Raw genomic sequence first — 26,316 nt, forward strand, 5'->3', positions numbered from 1 at the left:
GCGACCGCTTCCTACCTTTATTTGTCGGTGACATTTTTGCACCACGCATTCTGAGAGAGAGAGAGAGAGAGACTTCTGGAGAGATTCAACGCTGTGTGAAGGAGATTTGAGTACTGAGCAGCATTTTGCAGGTTTATTTTGATTTGCCCTTCCTTGCTTCGCCAGCGCTCTGAGGTAGCGCCTCGCTCCTCGGCCTTTGCGCCTTAAGGCAGGTGTGAAGCGCCTGATTTAGCACTCCAATCATTCCAGGGGCGATAAAAGCCAAGTTTGCTGTCGGAGGCGGTAATTAGCACCAGGCGCTAAACTTTGCGCACGGCCGATAATGGCGCCCCAAACGGGGCGATACTGAATTTTTCCCCTATGTACCTGTAGAGTTCAATGCAAATTCCTATTTGATTCTCACTAACAGTGGCTCCGTAACTTAGTGCAGGACTTTTATTACATACTCGCAATGCTGATCCTCCACTTCTGGAAACTTTCAACCCGACAACCAGATGATTCCCAGTCGTTTTGCTGCTTTATCAATTTAGTGAAGTAGCACCAAGGTTTGCAAGATAACTGAAGAGCTTAAATATATTTTTAAATTTGTTCCTACGGTCACTTCATTGTAAGTGGGGAAATGAGTCATAGTAGGTGCCTGCTTTTTCTGCCGCGTTCCCACAATCATTGGCTGACATCATTTGTTTTGTACAGTTGTTAAATGGCTGTTGCTTTCCTGTACATAACACTCTCATAGCTATCCAGAAGAATGGAGGGGTCACTCTCCGATACTGAACTCCTTTATCTACTTTGACCAGCCAACTATAAACTTTCAGGCAACCTCAGTCATCGATGACCCTGCTGCTGACTCAACAGGAATGAATAAGTGCAGTTTAAAAGGTTCTCCATAACTGCGCAGACTGCAATAATTAATGGAAATACACTTGGCGGGGATGCTAAGTTTATACTCAAGTATGATCTTCAAGCTGTGGGTGCCGAGACCTCACTACGGCCGCTGGAGCTCAGGCCAGTGGGAACCTAGCTGCAGATGGCAGCACCTCGGCATCTGCCAGGGCAGTCTGGCTCAGCTGGCTTCTGTCACCAGGGCTGGGAATTGGTTCAAGGGGTCGTGAGGGTCTGTTGTCATGAGAGGTGGCGACATGTTCGGTTCCCATTGCATGACTGCCCCTCCTACCAGGCTCTGACTCGGCTCTCGCACTGATCTGTGGCGAGCAGGCAGGAGGAGATCTGGGATCTTATGCCAACCCCATCCTATTTGGTCCACCAGCACGTCCGAGGCGGAGGAGATGGTCGAGCCCAGAGCTTGCATGGCTCCAGTATGAGCATCACTGAGAGCTGCTATTACTGATGCCCCAGACCCCCTGCAGGGAGGGCCCAGCCGCAGTGTCCATTGAGGTGACTACACACTCCATGGGTGACTGCAGAGCGTCGATGCAATGCGTCAGTAACCCACACAAATTGGTAGTGGCCTCCTCTACACTCTTCATCATGCTCCAGAGGCTCCCTGGAAGGCAGTCCAATGCATTGGTCATTTGCTGGTGCACAGAAATCATCTTCATTTTAAATGCTGGGCTCCTAAAGTCTGCATCTCTGTCCTCTTTAGCAGAGCTAGGATATGAACTGGCCCTCCGGGGAGCTGGGCCGTTCTTTCCTCCTGAGCCTGATCGCTTGTACTCAGACACCTGCCCAGTGCAGGCCCTTCGAACTCACTCTCCATACCACGAGGAGTGCTCATTCTTCTGGTAATGCTTGGAAGGGTAAGATCTCTCTTGAATTCAGGGGATCTCATTGAAGCATACAAAATTATTACAGGGCTTGATAGGGTGGATGCTGGGAGAATGTTTCCCTTGGCTGGGGAGTCTAGAACCAGGGGCCACAGCCTCAGGATAAAGGGTAGGCCATTCAGGACTGAGATGAGAAGACACACAGAGGATGGTGAATCTTTGGAATTCTCTACCCCAGAGGGCTGTGGAGGCTCAGTCATTGGGTATATTCAAAACAGAAGTCGAAGACTTCTGACTAGTAAAGGCATCAAAGGATATGGCGATAGGGCCGGGGAATGGAGCTGAGGCAGAAGATCAGCCACGATCTCATTGAATGGCGGAGCAGGTTCGAAGGGCCTACTCCTGCTCCTATTTCTTATGTTCTTATGTGTGCTAGTGCATACTTTGGAGGGATCTCCCTTTGCAGTCTGTGTGACCACAATGACTGAATTGTCTGATGGACCTTGAAAAATGGAAGAGTGATAAGGGTTAGCATGTAGTGGCAAGGGTAACCACCAGCAGATGAGTGGCAATGTTTCTGCCATCTCTCCATGCATACGCATTGATAAATTTGTCTGGGCACCTGATGCCCATCAGACGGGTACAGGACCTCTTTCCTGCTGTTCACCTGGTCAATCAACATCTCCACCGTGGAATCAGAGAACCTCCGGCCCCCAGTCGTGTCCATCTTGCCTGCTGCTGCACAAGCTTGCTGCCCACTGCCCACCAGTGTAAAAAACACCTGCCCTTTAAGGAGTACAGGATGCCTTTAAGTAGCGGCTGCAATGCCGGATTTTCTGCCCTCCCAACCTGTCTAAAGGGCAGCATGCTTTGCCCTGGCAGCTCATCGATTTAGTTTAAATTAAGCCAGGCTGCAATAATGGCACGGGCCCCAGGGGGATTCCTTCAGCCAGGCCCAGCACACACCCTGCCCACCGCGTGCTGGATTTACGCTCAAGCTGACAATCGCCCCTTGGCTCCCTGCCATTCTGCTGTGGTGCAGAGGCAAAGTAGAGGAAGGTCTACATAGGATTACATAGGATATACGGCACAGAAACAGGCCATTCGACCCAACCAGTCCATGCCGGCGTCTATGCTCCACTCGAGCCTCCTCCCATCTTTCCTCATCTAAATCTATCAGCGTAACCCTCTATTCCCTTCTCCCTCATATGCTTGTCCAGCCTCCCCTTAAATGCATCTATACTATTCGCTTCAACCACTCCCTGTGGTAGCGAGCTCCACATTCTCACCACTCTCTGGGTAAAGAAGTTTCTTCTGAATTCCCTATTGGATTTCTTGGTGACTATCTTATATTGATGGCCTCTAGTTTTGCCCTTCTCCACACCAGCTATCAGTAAGTAACCAATTCCACCCTCTCAGTCTGAATGCCGACAGTATTCTGTAGTTACACATGGGTGGGGGTGGGAGGCAGGGGTGGGGGGGGGGGGGGGAGGCGGGGGTCGCACAGATATTTCTTTTTAACACTTGGGTGGGACAGAAGTGCTTATCGTCAATTCACAGACGAGTGGCTCGTCATTTTCTGTCCATTGGTTTTAAGATCTGGGTAATGTGGAAAGTCTGATTTGGAAGTGTATTAATCATAGAATCATAGAAAGTTACAGCACGGAAGGAGATCATTTCGGCCCATTGTGTCCACGCCGGCCAACAAAGAGCCATCCAGCCTAACCCCACTTCCCAGCTCTTGTTCCATAGCATGGCAGGTTAGAGCATCCCAAGTGCACATCCAAGTACTTTTTAAATGTGGTTAGGGTTCCTGCCTCTACCACCCTTTCAGGCAGCGAGTTCCAGACCCCACAACCCTCTGGGTGAAGAAATTTCCCCTCAAATCCCCTCTAAACCTTCCACCAATTACTTTAAATCTGTGCCCCCTGGTTTTTGACCCCTCTGCTAAGGGAAATAGGTCCTTTCTATCCACTTTATCTATGCCGCTCATCATTTTATACACCTCAATAAGGTCTCCCCTCAGCCTCCTCTGTTCCAAGGAAAACAGACCCAGCCTATCCAGTCTTTCCTCATAGCCAAGATTCTCTACTCCCGGCAACATCCTTGTAAATCTCCTCTGTACCCTCTCTAGTGCAATTACATCTTTCCTGTAATGTGGTGACCAGAACTGCACGCAGTACTCTAGTGGAGGCCTAACTAGTGTTTTATACAGTTGAAGCATAACCCCCCTGCTCTTGATGTGTTGCGAGCCTCTGCCAGGTGGTCAAGGACAGTGCTCGAGTGGTCCCAAGTAGGTAGCCAACCCCTCTCGACCACAGGTGTGCCTGGCCCATGGGAGGACTGCTGAGGGGTGAAGATGGTTAAAGAGAGAAAATAAAAAGCCACTCACTAAAAAATTCAATTGCATCACCTCCTTGTAATTCATTGGTCATAGAGCGCTTTGGGATGGCCTCAAACACCATAGAAATGCAAGTTTTCTTCATTGTTTCCGTTCCAGAACACCTTGGCTCAAGTAATTATCTTTGCACATCTAGTTCCACTGAAGATCCTTCCTTTGTAAATTGACGTGCTCCCATTCACCAAAGGAATTAGAAGAAAAAAAAGAAAGACTTGCATTTATATAGCGCCTTTCACGACCACCGGACGTCTCAAAGCGCTTTACAGCCAATGAAGCACTTTTGAAGTGGAGTCACTGTTGTAATGTGGGAAATGCGGCAGCCAATTTGCGCACAGCAAGCTCCCACAAACAGCAATGTGATAATGACTAGATAATCTTGTTTTTGTTATGTTGGTTGAGGGATAAATATTGGCCAGGACACCAGGGATAACTCCCCTGCTCTTCTTCGAAATAGTGCCATGGGATCTTTTGCGTCCGCCTGAGAGAGCAGAGGGGGGGGGGGGGGGGGCCTCGGTTTAACGTCTCATCCGAAAGACGGCCCCTCTGACAGTGCATTTAAAAAAAATGGCTGACAATTTCTGGTGCGAGTATTGGGAGAGAAAACCAACATAGGCAGAAAGTGTCTTTCTTAACAAACACGAGAACACAAACTCATTGCATGTTGTCACTGTCGGCGTGCGATACAATCCCGAGTCTCCTTTTGCAATGTGTTAGAGCTCCCCCTGATGGCCCAGTTGGTAAGTGCTCATACAGACCAGGCTGCTGTCGGGTTTAATCACTTGGCTCTGCTGAATTCACTGATCTCAGCCAGAATGCGCATTAAACACTCACTGGGGGTAATTTGGACTTTAGACGCTAAGAGTAAAACTGGCCATATTGGCTCGGCCACCCATTAAACACCTCTGCCGTTTTCCGTTTCTATAGAAGTCATCAAAATGAAAATCAGGAGAGGTGTTTAATGGGTGGCCAAACTGATAGCGCACGTTTTACACTTCATCCAAAGTCAAAACTTACCCCTGTTGTAAGTAACCTCAATGCTCAAGGCATGGGGAGAGGAACTTTCTCAGGATTCCTACTCCTGACCACTGTCCAGTGACTCCTGCGAGTAGATGTGTCTGAGCATGTGTGGAAATGTTGGGACAAAAACAGGACTGAGAGGATAAGCCTGCAGACACTCGGGGTTAAATTGTCCCCTTCAGCGTGTGGTCGTTAAACCGTTGGAGCGGATCGTCCAGCCTTTGCAGAAGCAGCCCGATTTTCATTCCATTCATTGCAACGGAATCAAACGGGCTCGCTCAATAACAGGCGGGCGATCGACTCTGCCGGTTTACCACCCATGCGTTGAAGACCAAAATTACCCCTCACTGTCGAGGGCAGCCACTTAGAGCGGGCATCAGAGGGAGGCTGACTCAAGTGGAACCTTGCGCCATCAGGAGCCACCGCTTTCAGGAAAGGGAAGAAAAAGGTTGAGTAGGAAGAAAATAAAGAATGGGTTTGTGGCTTTATTACAAAGAGCAGGCCAGAGGAAACCTTCTGCACAACATGTTAAGGTGTACCTTATACAATCTCCATGAGCCTAAAGAGCTCAGGCTCTGTCATTTCACCACAGTGATAACAGGAGGGCCCTGTGAAGCACTAAAGTGACACAAATACAGGTTAATTCAGCAAAGCTGGCCACTCACCTGCAGGCTGGTTTGAGTGTCCACCTGGACCCCTGGGTAGTTAAGCAGAAGCCGAACCAAGTTCTCATGTCCAGACTGTGCTGCCAGGTGTAATGGTGTGTACCCTGACTGAAACAGCAACAATAAAGGCATTAATCCCAAATCAACCAGATAGTCCCTTATTTTCACAACATTGACTGCTAAACAATTACTCCTCCGTTTTTGCAGTTCTCACTTGAGGGAAGATGATAAAAGTTATCTTCATGATAGGGGCACTATCTTCCTAAAAAGGTGACCTTATTTTTCAGGATTCGCTGAATAATTTTTTTTTTTAATTCTTTTGATTCACAGCCAGTTATCTTGCAGAGTTAAATGGCGATTACGTTGTTTCTCCAGGGTCTCCACGGGTCTGCCACTGAAGTTACAGTGGCCGATCGGGATAACCCCCTGCGGAAATTCACCTCTGTTGTATACAGGACTTGGCGGGGTTCACGAGTCAAGCTGTAGAGACAACTTCAACCTGCAGCACCGGGTTGTGAAGTGAATGGCTAAAGTCCTACTTCCCTTCGGACTGACCCCTTCTGTGCTTAAAACAAACCTACAGCCCATCATAGTTGCCCCACTACGGAAACAAATTTTTTTTTTATTTTCTGTATAAACAGCTCTAATGAAGTAAAAAATAGCCAAAATTTGAAATGAAAATAGAGGTTAATTTTTACAGAGGTTAATTTACCTCCCTTGGATTTCTCTTTCTCCTCCAGTCTACATGTTTATTTAAATCCCAAACTTGGTATCATCAAACCATTACTTCTTGATTTATCCTCTTTCGCTCCTACCCCCACTTTTCAATTTTGGTAATATCATGCAGAGCCTTGACCTATTCACCTGGGTTTCCCAACTTAAAAAAATATATAATAGACAAACATTCACAATAAGAAAAATGAGTTTTACAGTTACCAATCGTTTCTGATGGGCATGAAGCCTAATCTCTCAATGTTTTCCTCATACAGCTAATAGATGCAATATTGTAAAAACTGATCCTGAGTTAGTTATCTTGCATCAATCTAGAGCAATGAAATTGCTCATTGCTGAAGACAATGTGCCAGATTTTGCTGCAAAAATAACACGCGGGAACGACACACACCGTTATTAATGTGCAAATTGGCCAGCAACTTGTGGCGAGGAAGAGCTACTCCCGTGAATTGCGAATCGCCACAAGTTGCTGGCCGATTTGCGCCACTTCCCCATTAGCTTCGCGAAAACGGCATCTCGCGCTTAACCTCCCCGCGAGTTTCATGCAGTTGCTGCATTTGCACATTAATTGCTAATTAAACTTGCCACAGAGGTAAGTCTAGTAATTAATTGCGTAAGTACCCTTTTAACAACATGATAATTGTTAATGACTGCCAACCAACCTCTCTGGCCCAGAAACTGAACTAAGTGTGGAGTTTCATTCCTTCACATTGCAAATTATTTTAGGAGATTTTTTTTTAAATGACAAATTTTTAATCTTATAATGTTTTTCTTACTTTTCCTTTGTCTCTTTATTCTCTCTCTTAATCCAATCTTTCTTTCCCTCTCTTTATTTCTCTTTCTGTTCCTAATTTGACATTGAATTCACCCACTCTAATTCATCCTCCTTCTCAGTCCTTCCTCTGCTTATTCTTCAAGCCTTAACTCTCATTGGTTTAGGAGTTAGACTGTTTGCCCCGTTGTTCACCAAGGTCCCAGATGCCCTGCTTCCCTCGCTGCGCCGTTATCTGCTCGCACTTCCAGCAACAAAAAATTTAAAACCTAAATGTGCACAAGCAAGTCTAACTAACACAGGCACACTGAGATGCCCTGCTCCAGCAAAATCTGGCCCAATAATTAAAGGGTTTATGTGAGTATAATTCATTCCTTTTTTGGAAAAAATGCATCAGAAAATGACTTTTCTCATCTTGTGAGGAGTATTTCACAGATGCCACACAATACTGAGCTCATCTACATTGCACTAGTATTGCTGTATCCTTGGAAATCTCTCCACCGCACATCATTGTGTTTAACCTTTAACCACCGAGTAAGACTGAAGGATTTATAGCCAACTTTGGAACCATGTGTACTCATCACCAGTAGCAACAGGGATTTACTGCATCAAAGACTGTATTGGCTCATTTCATGTGGGCCTCTTGACATCTGTCAGAGATTGACCTCCGTATCCTCCAACTGAGCTGGATTCAACTGAGGCGATGTTCTCACACTTCGATGATTTGTTTTAGTGGACAGACTCATTTGTAATGAGAGCTTTGATCCTAAGCCCAAGGCACAGGAACATAGGAACAGGAGTAGGCCATTCAGCCCCTCGAGCCTGTTCCGCCATTCAATCGGATCATGGCTGATCTGTGTCTTAATTCCTTCCACCTGTCTTGGCTCCATATCCTTTTATACCCTTGGCTAGCAAAAATCTATCGATCTCAGGTTTAAAATAATTAATTGAGCCAGCGCCTACCGCTTTCTGTGGGACAGAGTTCCACACTTCTCCCACCCTGTGTGTGAAGAAGTGTTTCCTAGCTTCTTTCCTGAATGGCCTAGCTTGGATTTTAAGGTTATGTCCCATTGTCCTAGACTCCCCCACCAGCGGGAAAAGTTTCTCTCTAGCTACCCTATTAATTCCTTTCAAGATCCTAAAAACCTCAATCAAATCACCCCTTAACCTACTATATTCCAGGGAATACAAGCTTAGTTTATGTAATCTCTCCTCATAATTTAACCCTTGGAGCCCGGGTAACATTCTGGTAACAAGGCAGATGCTTTCACTTATTGTATCAGTGCTCGATTCTAGAGGTACTTTAATCCTTGATTGAAAACCTTGCATAATGTGGATTCGCTATTGAAAATATAAAATTAGGTGTTTGGTTGAGGCCTAACAAAACCGCTTTAAAAGCAAAAAAACCCCCCCCCAGATCTTAGTGGCATATTTCGTTGTTCAATTTTGCCAACCGGTCACAGAGTTTGGTGTGAGGAGGATGCCAACTCTTACTACCTCGCTCGCCTGCTCTTTCATTAGCTGTCCCTCGCTGGTGGTCTTCGGTGTCTCACTGCGTATGGTCGCTGGCACCTTGGTGAGAATCTCCCTCACAAAGTCCATCTGGCCAAAATGCGCAGCCACGTGAAGGGCTGTGAATCCAGTCTTCAGGGAGGAGAAAGAAGTTTGGTTAGATTAGGCTGCATTTAAGTTTCAGGGAGTGCGAGCTCATCTATGTGTGTGGTCTGAGGCACTCAACATGAGAAAATGATCTAGAGTTAAAAAAAAACCAAAATCATAACAACCATCAAATGACGAAATCACTGGCAAATTACTCACAACACTTTCAAGAGGTTTGTGGGAGATGTAAAAAGATTTGATGTTGTTTTTGAAGAGATGGTGGACTTTTACATTCAGAGTAGCACACAAGGGCAGTTTTAGTCGTGCTTTTATATTATATTCCTTCACATATAGAATAGAATAAAAGTACGTTCCTATAAAATTACTGATAGCTTGCCGCTTACTGAATGGTAACAGGCTACTTGTAAACAAATAAAACTCAATGGCCTGTATTCTCCTTTGAAATACAGGCTGTTTCAGGGCGGCGGACAAAGTTCAAGGTGCTCTTAAAGGCTACTGCCTCAGATCTGCCAAACAGCACCCGAATCTCTTCCCAATCAACCACTAGTTCCCTTTAAGGCCCACCAGAATCCCGCTCCACCACATTTAAATGGGTTCAAGGGGCAGTGGCTAACCCCTCCGCCCCATTCCTCTCCACTTCCAGCCCAAACTTACCCTACATAATTGCCGCCACTGTATCAGTGTTGAGAAGTACTGATGAGTCGCATACCACACTGAGGAGGCCATTTTGTATGCTGTTACTGAAGGTTGGCATCTCTTTGCCTATATAGCTATCTTTTTAGTATTTGAGGTTAGCGTTGGGGCTTTTGCTACTAATATTACACCGCTCTGCACAAAGTACAGCTTTGTACTCTAGACATGGATTTCTCAATGGGAGTACCTTTAGCTTGATCTTATGAATCATAGAATCATAGAATGGTTACAGCACAGGAGGCCATTTGGCCCATCGAATCCATGCCGGCTCTCTGCAAGAGCACTTCAGCTGGTCCCACTCCCCCGCCCTTTCCCCGTAGCCCTGCAAATTTTTTTCCTTCAGGTACTAATCCAGTTCCCTTTTGAAAGCCATGATTGAGTCTGCCTCCACCACTCTTTCAGGCAGTGCATTCCCAATCATAACCACTCGCTGCGTAAAAAAGTTTTTCCCCTCATGTCGCCTTTTTTTGCCAATCACCTTAAATGAAGAAGAGGACAATGAAGACAGGGAAGAGGCTAGCTTGGAGGTTCTCAAAGAGTTAGGCATCACCGAAGGCAGCTCTTTCCATCATGTAGACTCTCATTCACCAGGGTCTACAGACCAAGAAGATCTTACTTAGGTATCCCCAAAGCACAGGAAGGGTGCACATTCACCTCCTCTTTACCTGTAAATTACTGTGTTGTATAAATGAGCTTCCAAATACTTGTCATTCCCTGGTATCCCTGGATCCCCATTTTGAACTGCCATAATACATGAATGAGTCATGCATGTATGCACATCTGGAAATTGTGTGCAGGACATTGGGGAGGGAGGGAGGGGGCATTTAAATGAAACTCTTGACTGCTTGAGGCCAGTGCTTCTGACGCCAGTGCTCCATGCCCTGTAAGTTTCCAAAGGGGGTGGGAAATCTAGTGTTACGGATCTCCACCTCCCAAACCCGCGACCTCTCCCACCTAGCAGGACAAGGGCAGCAGGCGCATGGGAACACCACCACCTCCAAGTTCCCCTCCAAGTCACACACCATCCTGACTCAGAAGTATATCGCCGATCCTTCATCGTCGCTGGGTCAAAATCCTGGAACTCCCTCCCCTAACAGCACTGTGGGAGTACCTTCACCACACGGGCTGCAGCGGTTCAAGAAGGCGGCTCACCACCACCTTCTCAAGGGGCAATTAGGGATGGGCAATAAATGCTGGCCCTGGAGCGATGCCCACATCCCAGGAACAAATTCAAAAAAAAAAATCAAGTTGATCTGATTTACCCAATCAGAAAATCTCAGCCATTTCATGAACCACCGGCTCGGTATTGCAAAGGATGGAAGCACCTTGAATTGGTTAAACTTTTGTCTGTGGCCAGTCTGCTCCACGTCATTGATGTGTGACAGATTAACAAGTGCAACAACTGTGAGTCTATTAAGTAGTAATTAACAGTCAATTATCAGAAAACATTACTGTTGGTATATAATTGCACTGTAATGGTGACAGCAATTTGAAGAATTTATGCCAGGCATTTTTAAGCTCGTCTCTATCCGAGTTTCAAATGATAACTAACTTGATACCAAGGCTAATGTAAATTAAAACTCGAAGCGAACATGGAATCAAGAGTCAGGCAGTGTGTCTAACCTTTGTGCTGGTTATTTTAAAGGATATGGTGCCTTTCAGAGCTTCCAGGACATTAATGTGTCCATTTTTTGCAGCTAAGTGAATTGCATTCATTCCCTCCTGAAAAATGAAAAGAAAAAAGCCATTCAAAATAATTATATTCAGGGAGAGTAACAACTAACAAATATAGCATACAAGGAATAGGCTCGATCTCATTCAAAATCTAATCTGATCCCGTTTATTACCTTCCTCAGGTTATTGACACTGGATTGCAGCATACGGCTAATTTGACCATGCTCTTGTTGGGAGTATGATACTCCTTCAACAGGGGGTCACCAGTAGAGGTGGGAGGCTCTGTTTGAAACAGAGTGACACAAGCCCTAAAGCACAGTTGCTCAAGGGCAGCGGAACAAAATGGGGAGGAGCCAGTGATATTGGCACCCTGTAGATGGCAAGTGAGTGTCAGAGAAAGTTTACTGACTTTACCAGATCAAGTAAGGCGAGAGGAACCAGCCACACTTTTGAAGAAGGTACTGCACTCAGTATGTGCGCGACTTCCAGTGACCGCCCCTCACTGCAGGCCCGATTTTAACTTGGGACGAATGGGGAGCACGAGGTTGGCGGGGTGAGCATAAAGCTCGCCCCGGCTCGTTGACTTGAGGCCTGGGCCATTTAACACATGGGCCTCATTTAGACCAGGGCCTGACTGCTGCCCACCTTAACCTGGCATTAACGACATCAGGCCGGCAGGCAGGAGTCGGGCGAGGGTGGCAGGAGGTTGCTGCCAGAGACCTGCAGGAACGGTCCCTGGCAAGGTAAAGGGATGGGGGGGGTGGTGGCGCGGGGAAGGGGTGTCCGATGTGACCGTGGGTGGTCGGGGGCACTGTAGGCTCAAAGGATTCCTTGTGGGATCCAGAGGAGTACCCCCGTTGATGATCCTCGGCGCTGGGTTTCCCCGATGAGGCTGGCACCAGGTGCCAACTTTGCTGCTACCTGTTAAAATGTGGTCGGGATCTGGATGGCATTATTAGACCCCGACTTCTGAATCCCAATGAGGCCCTCACCTACCTGGGCCGAGGGCCTCGCGCAGCCTGAAACATCCTGTTAAAATGGCGCCATGCGTGCGTGCAGTGTGGCTCTGGTGAGTGCCATGTCGATATTTAACCCCCTCCTCCCCCTCCGCCACCCCCCCCCCCCACCGCCACACGCTCCTTTCTCATCGAGGGGCTAAAATTGGGGCTTATGTGTTAAACTGCTTGAATTGCTTAGCATCAATGCTCAGGAGGCCATGTGGTACCCTTTACACCCCAGCCTTCACCTGGATGTAACTTCCACCCCTTTGCATTCCAGCCCCCTTGAGACGAAGGTTAACTTTTGATTAGCATTTAAAAAATTTTTTTTAAAGGCTAACGGAATGTTAGTCTTCATCGCAAGGGGGCTGGAATACCATGGGGTGGAAGTTATGCTGCAGCTGTACAGAGCGCTGGTTAGACTACATCTGGAGTTCTGTGTCCAGTTCTGGGCAACACACCTCAGGAAGGATATATTGGCCTTGGACGGGGTGCAGCGCAGATTCACCAGAATGATACTGAGCCTAATAAGGTTAAATTATGAGGACAGCTTGCATAGGTTAGGCTTGCATTTCCTTGAGTATAGAAGACTGAGGGGTGATCTAATTGGGGTGTTTAAGATGATTAAAAGGTAGATTGAGTAGATAGAGAGAAACTATTTCCTCTGGTGGGGAGTCCAGAACAGGAGGGCTTGTCTTATTATTAGAGCTGGGCACTTCTTCACACAATAGGTAGTGGAAATCTGGAACTCTCTCCCCCAGAAAGCTGTTGAGGCTGGGCCAATTGAAAAGTTTAAAACTGAGATTGATAGATTTTTGTTGAGTAAGGTTATTAAGGGATATGGAACCAAGGCGGGTAGATGGAGTTACGATACAGATCAGCCATGATCTCATTGAACGGTGGTGGAACAGTCTCTGGATGCTTAGACTGCCGCCATTGAGGGCTATTTTTTCAAGCCTAAAAAGGATGGAGCCTGGATTGCAGGCAAGTATCACACGGGGCTTTGTTGATTTTATTGAGACCATTCGGTCTGCAATGGCACAGACAAGTGGCCATGCGGAGGCAGTGGCCAGTACTAGTGGTATGTCAGGACTGGGCACACGTCATGGTGCCATCTCTCAGGATGGCATTGCATGTGGGCACTCCAGCCTGACTCCTCCAATGCCTGCTCACGGCTGAAAGGTTTCAGATCCAGGCTACCCATGCAAGAGGTTCATCTCAGGACTTGGCTGCTGTAAGACGGGAGGCCAGCTCAATAGCAAGAGGCTCCTGTTCGAACATAGCAGCCAGCACCTCATGTACTCCAGGTACCCAGGTAGCACAAAACTAGGTTTGAATTTGTACAGCACACAGTTACACCAAGGAGTGGTGATAAGAAACACTAGACACACACACAGTATGGGTTTTCATTAGAGGGGTGGTGGCAATAAAGTTATGCATACAGCAAAGGTTTGCAGATGCTTTTTTGGCAAGGTTTGTAATCTATTTTCATCGATTTGCATGAATGGGCACTGTACGAATTGACACGCACACACGCACACACACGCACACAGTGAAAAGTCTGTTGGTGGTGGAAAGGGGGAAGATATAGATGACACATAAAGAAAGAAACAAAACATTTAAAAAGAACTGTGGGCTTCCAGCTGTAGCTCAGTAAGAGCATGTTAAATAGAATTACATAGAAATTACAGCACGGAAACAAGCCATTTGGTTCAGCTGGCCTGTGCCAGTGTTTGTGCTCCACATGAGCCTCCTCCCACTCTATTTCATCCAACCCAAATTGCATATTCTTCTACTCCTGTCTCCCTCATATACTTATCTAGCTTCCCATTAAATGCATCTATGCTATTCGCCTCAACTACTCCTTGTTAGCAAGTTTCACATTCTGACCACTCTCTGGGTAAAAAAGTTTCTCCTGAATTCCTTATTGGATTTATTAGTGACCATATTATTTTTATGACCCCTAGTTTTGAAATCCCCACAGGTGCAAACAACTCCTCTACATCTACCATATCAAACCTCTTCATAATTTAAAGACCTCTATTAGGTTAATACGCACCGCGTTCTCATCAGCGGCAGATGCACCAGCCTCCAACAACACCTTAACAACCTCCACATGACCTCCAGCAGCGGCTAGATGGAGTGGAGTGGAATCTTTTGTCTGAAAAATACAAAGTCACACACTCTTCAAAAATAGGGAAGGCTGTTGTACAGAGAAGGCTCTTACAGCTCTTTCCTTGCACCATTTAGAACATTCTTTTTGTAAATGAAGTCATCTTTTTCCTAAGTTTGTGAGGTGAGGAAAATTTGTGTTGGGAAAGGAATATTTTTTCACTTTTTTTCTGCCACTATCAGAATCAAGTACTTTCAACTCAGACAAAGCATAAAGGAGAGTAGGGATGAGGGACGATGCTTATGTTGTTAAGTAAAATGCAGGGATGATAAAGGGTAACAACAACTTACATTTACACAGCATCCTTCACCTAAAATGTCCCAAGGAATTTTAAAGATGAAAGAGATGGAGGAAATTTAGGAGGTGACCGAAAGCAGTCAAGAAGTTTCAAGAAGCTCGAGGAACAGCACCTCATCTTTCGATTAGGCACTCTACAGCCCTCTGGACTCAACATAGAGTTCAACAATTTCAGGTCATAACCTCGGCCTCTATCACATATATATATTTTCTTTTTTTTATCCACACTTTTTGTTTAGCCCTTTTTTTCTTCCCTCCCACATGGCAGCTGTCCTTCATTCTGCCAGCGCAATTCACACCCCATCTCGAGCCATCCTTTGTTCCTTAACCTGTTCCATTACCACCTCCTCTCGCCTTGAATATCTCTTAATGTCTCTTAATCTCTCTTGCTTTCTATCCTATCACCGACCTTCCCTTTTGTTCTTTCATCCCCTCCCCCTTTCCCCAGCCCCTAAACTTGCTTTCCATTTCCTCCTTTTTTCCAGTTCTGACGAAAGGTCTTCGACCTGAAACGTTAATTCTGTTTCTCTCTCCACGGATGCTGCCTGGCCTGCTGGGTTTTTCCAGCGTTTTCTGTTGTTATTTCGGATTTCCAGCATCCGCAGTATTTTGCTATTGAAGAAGTTTTATGTCATCAATTTTAACTCGTTGGCCTGAGTGGGAGGTGGCAGTGAGTTTTCCACAAGGCCAACCTAGTGGGCAAGCAGAGCAAGGCCATAAGAAGCCCAAGAAGGTAAGTTTCCTTAATTTAAAAAAAAATTCCTTGTGGGGCCCGGAGGGGCACGAGTGCTCCTGTGGGCCCCACAAGGAAGGCTTAGGCCTACTCTGCCATGGCCTCATCCCCTCCTCCCCACCCCCCAAATGATCACATTGTAATATAGGAAATGTGGCAGCCTATTTGTGCACAGCAAGCTCCCACAAACAGCAATGTGCTAAATGACCAAATAATCTGTTTTAGTGATGTTGGTTGAGGGATAATTATTGGCCAAGGCACCGGGGATAACTCCCCTGATCTTCTTCGAACAGTGACATGCCAGGATCTTTTATGTCCAGCTGAGAGGGCAATTGGGGACTCGGGTTACTGTCTCATCTGAAAGACGGCACCTCCAACAGTGCAGCACTCCCTCAGTATTGCACTGAAGTGTCAGCCTAGATTTTTGTGCTCAAGTCATTGGAGTGCGAATTGAACCCACAACTTTCTGACTCAGAGGCGAGAGTGCTACCGACTGAGCCACGCCATGCACCTTCCCCAGACGTAGCTAAAAAACAGTGAGGGAGGTAGTTGAAAAGTCGAGGGCTCAGAATCAGTAGGCTATTCAACAGTGGAAGGCACCACTGTAAATCCTGCTCTCAGGAGACATCAGCGTGCACACTCTCCAGCAGGGCAGTTAAACCCTGGCTGATATCCTCCTCCTTCGCCTTAAGGAGATAAAACACACATCAGGGGATTCAATCCGAGACTCCTGGGGCTTGATTTTAATAGCCCTGAGGAGGCGGGTTAGCTGCGAAAATTGGAAAAAATGGCTTCAGACACTCAACCCGCATCCATCCCGCCCCCATGCGATTTTCGTGAGTGTCGGGTCAGCCGCTCCCAAACTGGCCCGACTCCAATCGGTGGGACAGGTAGTTAAGGCAGTTAAGAGCCTGTTAACTGCCTTGATAATCCTATTTTGATCAAGGCTTCCCATTTTCGTGCCTCTGGCTCCTGTTTCCCGTCTTGTCAGAAACAGTCCAGCTGCAAGGAGACGAGTTGGTGGAGGACATGATCTGTAGTCATTATTGGTGCAGCACTTTAAAAGCGCTCCTGTAACATGGCTGCCATTCAAATGCAACAACTTTGTTGTTGGAGGTTTGGGATAAGATTTTGCAACTCTACTGACCTTGTGACTGGTCAAGCTGACACACATCTGCAGTGTGACCTGATCGGAATAATTTCAGGCCACTTTGAGTGTGCGCTTGCAAGCTTCTTGCCTCAACTGAAATATAACAACGGGACGGGAACCATTTACATCCTCTCATCCTGGTCGTCAGATTCGGAGGAAGAGCAGCGCAGCTTAGTGCTGCCGGATGAACAAGTGGCTCAGCACACAGCCTCCTTGGAGGAAGATGAAGAGGATGAGGAGGAGGATGAGTAGGAGGACGGGGAGTGACGCCTTCCACCAGCAGGCGGCCACATTGATGGCCGTCAGGCAAGGGATGCACTCAGCCATGTCAGATTCGCGGAAGCTAATGCTTCAACCACAGGTGGCTGGCACATGGAGATGAACATAAGTCCAACATTCTCAAACCCAAGGCATCATCTGTCCGATAAATGGTGATTTGCACTCAGTGTCACCACCAACATTCTACATGGAAATTGCCCTGAGCCCTCCTCCTCAGCAATTTGCAGCCAAGCGCTGACAGACCCGACATTGGGGAAGGCGCGTTGTGGCGGGTTGACAGCGCGTTCCTGACCCGCTGTCAAAAAAAAACACTTTCCCACCCGACCCGCCACCGATCCCGCCCGTTGACACCCCAGAAAATTCTGGCCTACGTATTAAAGATGAGGTTCTAACCTCTAGAATGGGTGGAGGCACAGGAGAACAAATACGTTGTGTGATTAAGCATAAGAAATAAGAAATAATGTGAATGAATGTTAAAACAAAGCATATGAATGAGAAATTGTATAAAATAGAAGATATAGAAAATAGAGTATATTTTAGTCAGTATTACACTAAAGCCACAGCGGACAACTCTGGAATTATCACTGTAGAATAAGCTTCCACATCATTGTGTATGAATTCAAATTTAAAAGAAAATAACTGACCCAGGGAATACACACCCTACTGGCGCTGTGAGTGCTGTAAGGGTTAATTAAATCTAAATGATCATTGACATGCACATCCCAGTCTGTAAATTGTGAGGCACAGATAAATTACTTCAGGCCTTCAGTGAAGCCAACATTCATGGTTTGTTAGCACTCCATTGATTTTGTACTTTCAGTACATTTTGATTGCATGAGCTTGCAGGAGTAGCGCGAGTTATATATCTGGGGGGGGGGGGGCGGTGTTGAAATTGGACATGGGCAGCGAATTAAAAAAGCGATGGTATCGTATTTGTTGCTTGTTAGTCAGTTCCATTGATTTCAACAGAACTGATTTGCGGGCGTGTTGTATAATGGTCGGCAAATTCGATACCGCCTGTTTGGCATCCCCGGTCATGTCCAATTTCACCCTCTCCTAGGTTTCTTGGCGTGACTGTGTATGATTTACAGAAATAGAAGGCAGCGAATCGCACACACTTAAACAATTGTTAAAAAAAAATCAATAATTAAATACCAAGCATTGGCAACTCTGGCATGCATCTGCTAAAGGAACAAGAAGACACCTTAGCAGTAACATGATTACTATTTGGAATGTACCAATAGTAGAAAGAAAGAAGGAAAGAAGGAAAGATTTTCATTTCTATAGCACCTTTCACAACCACTGGACGTCCCAAAGTGCTTTACAGCCCATGAAGACCTTTTGAAGTGTAGTCACTGTTGTAATGCAATACGCAGCAGCCAATTTGTGCACAGCAAGGTCCCACAAACAGCAATGTGATAATGACCAGATAATCTGTTTTTGTTATGTTGATTGAGGGATAAATATTGGCCAGGACACCAGGGATAACTCTCCTGCTCTTCTTTGAAATAGTGCTATAAGATCTTTTACGTCCACCTGAGAGAGCAGATGGGGGCCTCGGTTTAACGTCTCATCTGAAAGACAACACCTCTGGCAGTGCAGCACTCCCTCAGTACTGCACTGAAGTGTCAGCCTGGATTTTGTGCTCAAGTCTCTGCAGTGGTCCTTGAACCCACAACCTTCTGACTCATAGGCAAGAGTGCTACCAACTGAGCCACAGCTGACACTGTAAGGTGAAAAGTGATTTACAAGTGTTTAAATATCTAATATACTGATCAGTTATTTTTCATCTTGTACATTCAGTAGTTTATGTTTATTCTCCCCACAGTTTGGAGACCTCAGGCCTCACCTTGTTCCGTGCTGTGGTGACTCCAGTTTTGTTGAATTTTAGAAGCTCCTTTATCACGGCAACGCTGCCCTTTGACGCGGCGATGTGCGCACAGGTGGACCCCTCCATATTTGCCGAAGTCACCAGTTCCGGCTTCTGTTTGAGGAAGAGCTTCACGACCTCAGAATGATCATTCTCCGCAGCCAGGTGGAGTGGCGTTTGTCCGTGCTGTCAAGGGCAAGAAACAGCAAGGGAGGATGATTAGAGAACATCGTCATGACTGATGTGATCGGAGTCCCTTCTGTCTGCAGGCTGGCAGAGTCTGTTGCAAAAATGAGTTTTGTGGTAGTGCCAAGACTGACAACCTAGTTCCACTGTACACAAAAACTGCTGTTAGTTTGCATTACTTGGCACTAAATTGACAATTGCATTCCAAGGGGCTATGGGATGACTACTGGGGAAATGGAAACATGTCACACACTGTTTTACCCAGAGAGCGGTGAGAATGTGGAACTTGTTACCACATGGAGTAGTTGAGGCGAATAGCATAGATGTATTTAAGGGGAAGCTAGATAAGTACCTGAGGGAGAAAAGCATCGAAGCATATGCCGATAGAATGCGATGTAGTAGAGTGGGAGGAGGCTCATGTGGAGCATTAACACCGGCATAGATTATTTGGGCCGAATGACCCGTCTATGTGCTGTGAATCGCTGTAAAAAAAAGTCCAGTAGCTGATGCTATTCAGAGTTGTGGCTGAGGTGTATTTTTGCAGAATAGAGGGAGCTTTATTCCGCATCCGTGTTATACCCGACCTGGGTGTGCTTCATCCTGAAGTTCCATTATCCAGCAATGTCATTGGTGACCTTAAATGAGCAATTAAATATGGAGAAATCATCATGTTGCTCCTATTAAATCAGGAGGACCTGTTCCAGCTCTGAGATTTTATTCTGGACCAGCAAAGAGGTTCCTAAAATGCACAAGAATGGTTTATTTTTCCGGCAACATTCTTTAGCGTCCCCTGGGCATAAAATTTACAGATTTAAGGTGATTGTCAAAAGAGCCAGAGGCGACATGAGGGGAAACTTTTTTACGCAACAAGTGGTTAGGTTTTGGAATGCACTGCCTGGTAGAACGGTGGAAACAGATTCAATAGTAGCTTTCAAAAAGGGAATTGGATAAATACTTGAAGGAGAAAAACTGCAAGGATATGGAGCCGGGGGGAGTGGGACTGGCTGGATTGCTCATCGAAAGAGCAACTTGATGGGCCAAATGGTAGCAACAATACTGGCCACATGAGACAGCACCTTCAAAGGAGGGAGAAAAGAGGATGAAAATCACTGTGCTTGGGTCCGGAGACTCCTTTCAGTAGACCCGCTCCTATCTTTATAGCGTGGGGGAAGAGTCTCAGTGAAATGTTCTGAGTCATTAAATACATTTAAAGTGGAGATAGACAGATTTTTGCAAGATAAGGGAGCGAAGGGTTATGGGGAGTGGGCTGGGATGTGGCTTTGAGCCCAAGATCAGCAATGATCTTATTAAATGGCAGAGCAGGCTCGAGGGGCCAAGTGGCCTATTCCTGCTCCTATTTCTTATGTTCTTATGTGCACAGAAGGAAGTACCTTACAGGACTGCCATAAACTTATAGGACAACTAGGAGACGTAACCCAAGGATTAGATTACAGCGTCAAAGAACAGTTATACAAAAATTTTGGCCCCTAGTCACTGTCTGAAACAATGTCATCACATCCTACAGGACAGAGTAGTCAGTTCCATTTAAGTTTCACTTTAACTTAAAAATGTAAGTCCTTTTTCTTTTCAGTTTCCTACACATATTGATCGTGGATTTAAAAAGAGGTGATTGTCATTCTTTTGGGACTGAGTTCTGAAATGTCACATGATTTGGGGTCATTTAGGGTCAATCTACCAAAATGAAGGTATGTTCTTTTGCAAAGAAGCGATAAGTCAGAGTTCAATGTGGAGAAGTGTGATGTCATCGACTTTGGATCCGAGAAAGACAAATCAGAATATATACTTACTGGTTGGAGACGAGGAGCTGTGAAGGACCAACATTCCATGTACGCAAATCATTAAAAGCTAGTGTTACAGTTAAAAAAATAATCAAAAAGGCTAATGGAAATTTGGCCTTTACCTCTAGTGGGGCTGCAATTCAAAAGTGAGGAAGTAATGTTAGAGACTGCATTCAGTTTTGGGCACCGCACCTCAGGAAAGGTATATTAGCCTTGATGGGGATGCAGCGCAGATTCACCAGAATGATACCAGAGTTTAAAAGGCTAAATGATGAGAAAAGGTTGAATAAACATGACTGGTATTCCTTTAAATTTAGAAGATTGAGGAGTGATCAAATTGAGATCTTTAAAATGATAAAGGGATTCAATAGTATAGATACAGAGAAACCTGCACAGTGATTTAACTCCTCCTTTAAGTCACTCCTCAAAACCTACCTCTTTGAGGCTTTTGGTCTAATATCTCTTTATACGGCTCAATTTAGAATTTTGTTTGCTAATGCTTTGGGCCGTTTTACTACGTTAAATGCGTAAATAAAGCGACGTTGTTGTGGTTGTTGAGATAAATTTAGGAGCAACTTGTTGTCTTGTTTTACTCTGCTCCCTGCAGGGAGGTCCTTGTGACCCCGGCCTCTGCTTTGTCGGGCAACACAAAGCCATTGGATAAAAGGCACTTACAATATCCGTGGCATTCACATCCGCCTTCATCTTGAGCAAACTGTTGCAGACATCGAGCTGCCCGTTGCCCGCTGCCAGGTGCAGAGGAGTCCGCTTCGACTAAATGCAGTTAAAAAAAAAATTACATTAATAATTGTAAAACTGTGACTTACAGCGGAGAATATCAAAGCAGGTGACCTGCCTCACTTCCATATTTAAATAACTAAACTTTACAATCCGACGTTAATTTTGATCTTTCCCATCGAGAAGGGAGGGGCATGAGGCCTGCTCCATCGATGGTGTCCCTGAGTTGGGTGGGCGAGACCAGCGCTTTGATTTTTGCTGCCACCCGGTGGGGAAGCACCTGATCTCGCTTTTTGCCACCTCCCGCTAACGGCACGAGATATATTATGTATACGTCGTGTGGGGAGTTACTACAATATACGAGCAGGTGAATTCTCCCCGGTGTCCTGGCCAATATTTATCCCTCAAGCAATATCGCTAAAAAAAACATTTATCTCGTTGCTGTTTGTGGGAGCTTGCTGTACATTAGATCAGTGACTACACTTCAAAAGTACTTCACTGGCTGTAAAGCGATTTGTGACGTCCTGAGGTCGTGAAAGGTGCTATATAACATTTCTCTCTTCCTATAACTGTGCTCTGCCACTCTATGGCACAATGGCCCATATTTTCCGATCCCTACAGGTGTGTACGGGCTGTGTACACACCCGCAGGGACCTCACAAGTGCTGGTTTCAGGCATGCGAAGCGCATGCGCTAAAAACTGGCATTTCCGATCTGTCAAGAAGCCTCTTGACAGATCGGACGACTGCCCTAGAGAAGGGCCTCTGTGGGCGGAGGGTTCTGCTTTCTGAAGAACCTCCGCCCGCAGAAAATCTTTAGAATTCTTACGCCTGGTAAAAGCAGGCATAAGGCCTGCTTTTACCAGTATAAGAGTTTAAAAAAATAACCATTGACCAGATAAGTAACAGGTAACATTCGCGACACACAAGTGCCAGACAATTACCTGCTCCTATTTTGCTATGTTTCTATATGGTATTGAGATAGAGGATCAGCCATGATCATATTGAATGGCAGAGCAGGCTCGAAGGGCCGAATGGCCTACTCCTGCTCCTATTTTTCTATGTTTCTACTATCTCCAACAAGCGAGCGAATAACCACCGCCCCTTGACATTCAACGGCATTACCATCGCCGAATCCCCCACCATCAATATCCTGGGGTCACCATTGACCAGAAACTTAACTGGACCAGCCACATAAATACTGTAGCAACAAGAGCAGGTCAGAGGCTAGGTATTCTGCGGCAAGTGTCTCACCTCCTGACTCCACAAAGCCTTTCCAGCATCTACAAGGCACAAGTCAGGAGTGTGATGGAATACTCTCCACTTGCCTGGATGAGTGCAGCGCCAACAACACTCAAGAAGCTCAACACCATCCAGGACAAAGCAGCCCGCTTGATTGGCACTCCATCCACCACCTGAAACATTCACTCCCCCCACCACTGGCGCACCGTGGTTGCAGTGTGTACCATCTACAAGATGCACTGCAGCAACTCGCCAAGGCTTCTTCGGCAGCACCTCCCAAACCCGCGACCTCTTCCACCTAGAAGGACAAGGGCAGCAGGCGCATGGGAACACCACCATCTCCAAGTTCCCCTCCAAGTCACACACCATCCTGACTTAGAAATATATCGCCATTCCTTCATCGTCGCTGGGTCAAAATCCTGGAACTCCCTCCCTAACAGCATTGTGGGATTGCCTTCACCACAGGGACTGCAGAGGTTCAAGAAGGTGGCTCACCACCACCTTCTCAAGGGCAATTAGGGATGGGTAATAAATGCTGGCCTTGCCAGCGATGCCCCCATCCCATATACGGTTAAAACAAAAGAGTGGCATAGGTGATCTGGGACCCTTCTGTCTGATTTACAGTGTATATGTCTTTTACACTGCATTGTCAACCTATTTAATAGAGCAAGGGGCTTCAGTGTAGTGTTACTGCAATCTCAATTCTTATACCATTCTGTACCCTGGGATAGCTTGCACAATGATCTGGTCCTTCTTTGCTTATCTACTCACATTTATGTCCTGATGGATTCAGATTGCATTGTATTCATACAATTTTAGTTTACCTCAAACAGCCTCAAGCTTTAGGAATCTTAAGGATGTCTTCCAAAAAAAGTTTCCATTATCAAAGGATCACATTGTGCTTAAGGAACTCGTGAACAGATAACCACTGCAATGTTTTTGCAATGCAGGACAGCAGTGGGCCTCTTTCTTAGATTGTCAAGCTAGTGGAGAGGATAGAGCGTACGCTAGGGTAGTAGCTATATCAATGCTTGACTATCCTATCCTAAGGTCTCTGGGACTTACACTGTATCACAGCACCACCTACAGGCAGAGATCACCCATATGCATTTGACCTCCATATAAACTTCTAGTCCAGACAGCTCAGACGTTTGTGTATATATACACACATGTTAATAATTCAGTAAGACATCTGAAGAGAGATACAACTTTCGGCTGGGTCACAATGAAAGCGGGCTGTCAGTACTGTTAATGGAGATGTCTGGCTGTAGTACTAATGAGTGCCAAACTGTTTCAAATGTGTGTCAGGTCTTTCCAACATGTAGGTCATTCATTTCTATATATTAATCACCTACACAAAGATTTATGTCAAAAGATAGATGCCTTATGAAGGAAAGAGAGCAATGTAATTGTACAATCTCCTCCTAGCCACTGGCAATGCCATTTGCGAAATGGCGGTGTGTGAGAGCGAAGGATTGACTCATCCATTTATTTCACCCCTGGGAAAAGTGCCTTCCAGCTTCTCAGTAAACCTGGAAAGCCCAGCGGAGATCTTTGGGCAATCATGGGCACGACACCATGTTGAAAATAAAATATCTAGAAAGCTATAGATCATAAAATATTTCCAGTATATTTTTAGAAGAGATTTATGTCCCTTTAACGAAAAAAATCTTTTTTCTTGTTATCCTAGGTCACCTGACATCAAGACTCCAAACTCTCTGTGTGCCAGCTGCAGGGAAAGTGCGTGAGAATGGACTGAGGACTTGGCCTCCATTTGGCACATCCCCACAGTAATATGGAAGAGGCGGAAAATTTGCTAGAATGGGGGAATCAAACCCCTGTGGCGTTGCCACATTGGGGAAACACTGTGTGTATGTAGATAAACCTGTATAATCCCCTTTTAACTGCTGTATTCCCCTCCCCCCGCAAGACAGTTGCAAGCTGAGAGGAATAAGGCATGTTCAGACTTGCCTGCTGCTGAGAGAAGGAAAACCAATCAGGTTCCAGCAGGTGACCAATCCGTGAGTCATCACAGGTTCGCGGGCTGTACAAATTCAGTACTGTATTGTGAGAGTTGGAGTAAAGACCTATTTCTTGTAGCTCGCTGTGTTGCCTATTTCTTTACGCGGGAGACTGTAGTCTCCCACATTGATGACCCCGGATGTCGGCGGCCGAAGCCCCCGACTCACGTAGCCCTACAGAGGCCAGCAACGACCCGACGGCAACCAGCAGCAGCCCGATGTCGGCCGGCGCCGTGTCCTTGAAGCTCCCCACCTTCTGGGAACACCAAGCACCGGCTTGGTTCGCGCACACGGAGGCTCAATTCACCCTTCGCAGGGTTCAAGACGATGAAGAAAGGTACCTCCACGTAGTCTCAGCACTAGCAAGCTCCACCGCCGCCGAAGTTCTCGACCTGCTGGGGAACCCACCACAGACCGGCAAGTACTCAACCATTAAGGGCCACTTGCTGCAGGCTTACGGCCTGTCCGGGGAGGAGAGGGCCCATAGGCTTCTTTCACTACCAGGCCTCGGTGACTCTACCCCGACCCAGTTGATGAGCCGGATGCTTGCGCTCCTGGGCTCTAAACCGCAGTGCTTCTTGTTTCGGGCCCTTTTCCTCAGCCTGCTTCCTCAGCAGGTACAGACTGCCCTCGCGGGGTCCCCGATCATGGACTGCGTACAACTGGCAGCCGCCGCGGACAAAGTCTTCGCCGTCGCCCAACTCGGCTGTGCAGCCGTGAGGCTCCCCGACACCACCGAGCGCGCGCCGCCACGCCAGGCCACAGAACTATGCTACTACCATGCGCGTTTCGGCCACAAGGCCCAACGCTGCAGAGCACCCTGCTCTTTCGATCAAACCAAGATGGCCGCCCAGCCAAACGCGCCAGCCCCGCGCCGCCGTCTAGGCCCGCTCGACCGCACCCCCGCCGCCACGATGGCTATCGGCACCGCAGGTAAACTGCTGTACATAACCGACTCCCTTTCAGGGCGCAGATTCCTTTGCGACACCGGAGCCCAATGCAGCATAATTCCTGCCTCCCAGCTCGACATCCAGGCAGGCTGCAGCGGCCCACCCCTCGTGGCGGCAAATGGCGCAGCCATCGCTACTTTTGGAAAGCGACGGGCCGAGGTTTGTTTCAACGGCCAGCGATTTATGTGGGATTTCGTGACGGCCTCGGTGGCACATCCCTTGCTGGGCGCCGATTTTCTTTGCGCCCACGGACTCCTGGTCGACGTCCGTGACAGGCGCCTGATCGACGCAGCAACCTTCGCTTCACTGGCCTGCCAGCAGAGCAACAGCCCGGCCCTCGTCGGGTCCTGCTCTGCCCCGGCGGATGACGACTACGCCCGCCTACTCGCAGATTTCCCGAGGCTCACACAACCGACCTTCTCAGCCGCGGCAGCCAAGCATGGTGTCGAGCACCACATCGCCACTACGGGACCACCAGTTTTCGCCCGAGCCAGACGCCTGGACCCAGCCAAGATGGCGGTGGCCAAGGAAGAATTCGCCACGATGGAGAAACTGGGCATCATCCGCCGCTCGAACAGCCCCTG

The 26,316-nt window shown here is 46.8% G+C and overlaps 1 protein-coding gene across 2 annotated transcripts in view; it reads right to left on the minus strand.

Annotated features, from left to right (window-relative positions):
* trpn1 (transient receptor potential cation channel, subfamily N, member 1) overlaps nt 1-26,316 on the minus strand; it is a 349,847-nt gene that overhangs the window by 52,339 nt on the left and 271,192 nt on the right. For both annotated transcript variants that reach the window (XM_085992435.1, XM_085992434.1), the window contains exons 18-23: nt 21,459-21,557; nt 18,778-18,984; nt 14,356-14,457; nt 11,248-11,346; nt 8,809-8,955; nt 5,808-5,915 (exon numbers count right to left, since the gene is read on the minus strand). In XM_085992435.1, the coding sequence (XP_085848561.1) occupies nt 5,808-5,915; nt 8,809-8,955; nt 11,248-11,346; nt 14,356-14,457; nt 18,778-18,984; nt 21,459-21,557 (762 nt within the window). The remainder of the gene's footprint in view (nt 1-5,807; nt 5,916-8,808; nt 8,956-11,247; nt 11,347-14,355; nt 14,458-18,777; nt 18,985-21,458; nt 21,558-26,316) is intronic.

This window comes from Somniosus microcephalus, chromosome 7 (assembly GCF_052327205.1).
Source record: "Somniosus microcephalus isolate GS21.2 chromosome 7, FLI_Smic_1.0, whole genome shotgun sequence".
Taxonomy (NCBI): Eukaryota; Metazoa; Chordata; class Chondrichthyes; order Squaliformes; family Somniosidae; genus Somniosus; species Somniosus microcephalus.